Here is a 4,390-nt window from a genome sequence, read left to right on the forward strand (position 1 = left end):
TATGATGCTGCTTGGCCTGCTGTGTTCATCCAGCTCTGCACCTTGTTGTCTCGGATTCTCCAGCATCTGCAGTTCCTACTATCTCTGATTCAATTTTATCCCCATTCTCAATGACAGGGGAATCCAGCATATCAGCACAAAAGACAAGGTTGCAACATTTGCCACAATCTTTAGCCATAAAAGTTGAGTTCAAGATCCATCTCAGTCTCCTTTCGTGGCCCACAGCATCACAGTTACCGAACTTCAACAAATTTGATTCATTCCCAAGAAATAGTTGGAGGTACTGGATACCGAAAAGACTATAGGTTCAGACACCAATCCACAACAATTCTGAAGTCTTGTACTCCAGAACTTGCCAAATTCCTAAGCAAGCTGTTCCAATGCAGCTACAACTCTGTCAAGTACCCAACAATGTGGAAAACTGCCTACATATGTCTTGTCACAAAAAAGCAGGTCAAATCTAATCTGACCAATTATCAACCCATCAACCTACTCTCGATCATCAATACAGTGACGGTGTCATCAATAGTGCTACCAAGAAATGCTCGTGCTGCAATGACCTGCTCACTGATGCTCAGGGTTCTGCCAAGGGTACTCAGCTTGTGACCTCATTACACCCTTCGTTCAAATAGAGACAGAACAGCTGAATTCCAGATGCAAGGGGAGAGTGACTGCCCTTACCATTAAGGCCACGTTTGATCAAGTATGTTATCGCGGAGCTGGAAAACTGGAATCAATGGGAAGCAAGGGGGAAAAATCTCCACTGGCTAAAGTCATATCTGGCACAACGGATGATGATTTTGGTTGTTGGAGGCCAGTCATCTCAGCTCCAGGATATCTCTGTAGGAATTCCTCAGGATAGTGTACTCAGCCCAACCATCTTCAACTATTTAACTGAACTGTGATCAATTTTGTCTTAATTTTACATTTTTTATAATTATTTATGATTCCTGTCATTAGAGGCACTGTGGTAAGGCGATTTATAAAACTTTTCACTATATTTTCCATGTAAAAATACATATGACAATACATTTCTACTCTAGGCTATTTCATCAATGGCATTTCCTCCAATAATAATGTCAAAAGTGGGAGACAAGTCAGGGTGTGATAGAATTCCTCCCACTTGCTTGGATGAGTTCAGCTCCAGCAAACCTCAAGAAACACCACCATCCAGGACAAAAACAGCCCACTTGATAAGCGTTACATCCACAAACATCCAAATTCCCTCCAACAACACTCAAAGCAGCAGTGTGTACTATCTACAAGATACACTGCAAAAATTCACCAAGGCTCCTTAGACAGCACATATTTAAAATTTCAACCAATTAGATCTGCACTTATAACTGCTAATTTCCTGTGCTGAAAAGGTTGTTTGGTAGTAAAATAGAGGTTTTAGGGAGCCTGTGGGAAACTGAAAAATCAACACTTAATTTTTTGATAGTTTACATTCCTTAAGCATAAGGGTAGGAATAGTGATTCTGCAACATCAAGCACAATTGAGCATGGCTTTGGTGCAATGGTGTTAGTACTATTAGTGCATGGCTGAAAGCATTTGAAGAAAAATTGAAACATCTTTCCTGATTATCCATTCTCCCCAGTTGCTATATTCAGGTCTTGCTGTTGCAAAAGAACCTCAGCAACTTACAGATTCATATGTTGGTGGTTGCGTTGGTATTGGGGGTGGGTTACCCCCCATGTTAGGTGGCTGGAAGTTGTTGAATGGCTGGTAAGTGTCCACTGGCAGATGGTTATCCTAGATGAAATTTTAAAAAAAAGGCAAGATTCAATGAAATATAATGTCAAGCATACTGTGCCTCCCATTGCAGCTTTGATCTGTTTGTGGTGATTATCACAGTCTATGAGCATCTGGATCTCTGCACTATCAAATCAGCAGGATTATGTAATTTGGCTTTAACAATTCTTGATCACTTTTTCTTAACCAGCTTGGCTGGGAGCTACGATTTTCCCACCTCCCCTCTCCGCTAACCAACACACAGAGACACACACACACACACAGACACAGACACAGACACACAAAGTAGTAGACCAGGGATGTACAATTTCAACTCTCATCAGCGCCATCCAAAATTACTGATTTCAATCATAAGCCATGTTCATACTGCAAATCACACTTCACCAGGCATTTTCAGCAGACTCAAATTGGATTATTTATATTTGTTTCATATCTTGGTCACGTCAGAGATACACACCAAAGAAGTACCAATTAATTGACCCTCACCCAAATGACTCTATAGAGAAATGAGATAGAATAATATACTCAGTGTTCCACCTCCATTTCATAAACACATTAGGACTTTAAGAGATCGAATATGATCGATCACACTCCTTCCAAACTGTTAGCCTCACAGCAGAAATGAAGCATTTACTTCACTAAATATTTTCTATTTTTAATATATTGCAGATTATGGATTAGCAGATGAACCAGTAACCACTGAAAAGATATATTTCATACTTTGAAAATCAAATATATATTTTCATGCAAATAGTGTCAATCACCATGTCAAGACTTAGCAATCTAAAAAATAAATTAGTCTAGTTGAAGCAAAAGAATAAGTATTATCCTTTGCCTATGGAAAACACACCATTCAAGCAACGTAAATATTTGTTTTGTTTAAAGGATTTAGAACCTACACTTCAAACCACAAGTCTCAGAAACAAGCAGCTTATTGCATGTACCCGAAAAAAAACCCTTAACAATACGGGTTGCAATTACATTTGATTAACAGCCAACTAACTTTTCAGACCCTTTCAGGAGATTTTTTTTCCCCCCCCAATAACTCATTCCAAGTATATACTCCCAAACTAAAATAAAATTAAAATCAATGCAACTGTAACTGGTTTAGAATCACAAACGCAGTATTCAAGTTAGCAAAAGAAAATGTCGGAGAAACTTTGCAAGTCTGGTAGCATCTGTGGAGGCATAAACAGACTTAACATTTCAAGTCTGATGTTGAAACTTTATTTTTAAGATCTCAGCATCCACAGTATTTTGCTTTTATGAGTTAAGTTGTACTTTGCATTTTATACATGATAACATTCATGACCAAAACTCTCCTGTCAAGCCTCCAGCCTTCACTTCATTTTATCCAAACTTCTGCTGTCCACATCCAATATTACAGCATTCCATTCATCATCTGTGTTTTTCGGAACCACATTGACTCCCAGAGCCTGATATGATACATTCAAAATTTTAATCTTTGTGATTAAATTCCTTCATGACTTTCTCTTTCTCAACTGACAAAAATCTTTGCACCTTTAGCTCTTTTTGCATTCCACTCCCAGTTTCTCCAACCAGTTAGCTTCACAAATGCTGCTGTTGCCATCAGTTGTCTCAAAACTACAATTTGGAATTTCCTCTTTACACCCTTCTGTCCTCCTGCTCCATATTTAGGTCTCTACTAAATCTCCCCTATCTGTATGTATCTCACCAATCATTTTTGCCTGATCATATTTCTGCAAAGAGCCCTTGGGATCCTCCTTATCTAAAAGATACTAAATAAATCAAAGTTTTATTTTGATTCTTTGGGCAGAGCTGAAGGAAACTCGACACAGTGTTAGAGGACAAACTGTTCAAAAAGTACTTACTGGTCCTTTCCTTGGTGGGTATGAAAATGGTATAGATGGTGTTGGCATTGGCATTGGCATAGGCATACTGCCTGCAGTAGGTGCTGTAAATCCTCCACCACCTCCCCCTCCAGGGCCACCCTTTTTATCACCATTATCCACATCAATCAAATCTGCTTCCACTCCAACTGGGACCTCCCCCTAGAAGTAATAAACATTTCAATTAATGAAAAATAAAATTGTACAACATAACAAAGCACTAAACATTTCAAAGTATTTACCCACAAGCCCAAAAATTTACAATGCACATAGTATTGGAACGTTCTTTTGAAACACTCATGCAAAAGGTAATGGAAAGGGCACAAAAATCATTAAAGTTGTACAGGGTTGAAAAACTGGAATGGCATTAAAGCAAGAGTAAGATAATATTTAACAGAAAGATTTTAACAGAGTGAATAGGAGGAAACTACTAGATGTGTCTGTAACTAAAGGATAAAGATTGAAGAGAATCAGAAGAGTTTCAGGTAGAGAGCTCAGCAGTTTTTTTTAAATGCAGGAGTTATTATTTAGATTCCACTGCCTAAAACAGCTTCAAAATAGAACAATGTAAATAATTAGGGATGGGCAGTAAATCCTACATCCACACTGAATAAAAATTGAAAATACTGGGACAAATATTAAGAAAATGAAGGGCAATGGGAAAGAGCAGAGGAGTAGAACTAATTGGATTTTTCCCCCCAAATTCCCAGCGTAACCAGTGCATTGAACTTTCCATGCTGTATAATTGGAATGTTTCTAAATAATC

At 38.3% G+C, this 4,390-nt stretch overlaps 1 protein-coding gene across 2 annotated transcripts in view; it reads right to left on the reverse strand.

The window, feature by feature from the left end:
* LOC125481822 (IST1 homolog) overlaps window positions 1–3,803 on the reverse strand; it is a 13,057-nt gene extending 9,254 nt beyond the window's left edge. The window contains exons 1-2 of one of the 2 annotated variants that reach the window (XM_048593739.1): window positions 3,607–3,803; window positions 1,646–1,753 (exon numbers count right to left, since the gene is read on the reverse strand). In XM_048593739.1, coding sequence (XP_048449696.1) covers window positions 1,646–1,753; window positions 3,607–3,672 — 174 coding nt within the window. In that variant the 5' untranslated portion in view covers window positions 3,673–3,803. The remainder of the gene's footprint in view (window positions 1–1,645; window positions 1,754–3,606) is intronic. The other variant, XM_048593740.1, reaches the window with a different exon arrangement.
* Between the last annotated feature and the right edge of the window lie 587 nt (window positions 3,804–4,390).

This window comes from Rhincodon typus, unplaced genomic scaffold (assembly GCF_021869965.1).
Source record: "Rhincodon typus isolate 14 unplaced genomic scaffold, sRhiTyp1.1 hic_rhity00003709, whole genome shotgun sequence".
In the NCBI taxonomy this organism is placed as follows: domain Eukaryota; kingdom Metazoa; phylum Chordata; class Chondrichthyes; order Orectolobiformes; family Rhincodontidae; genus Rhincodon; species Rhincodon typus.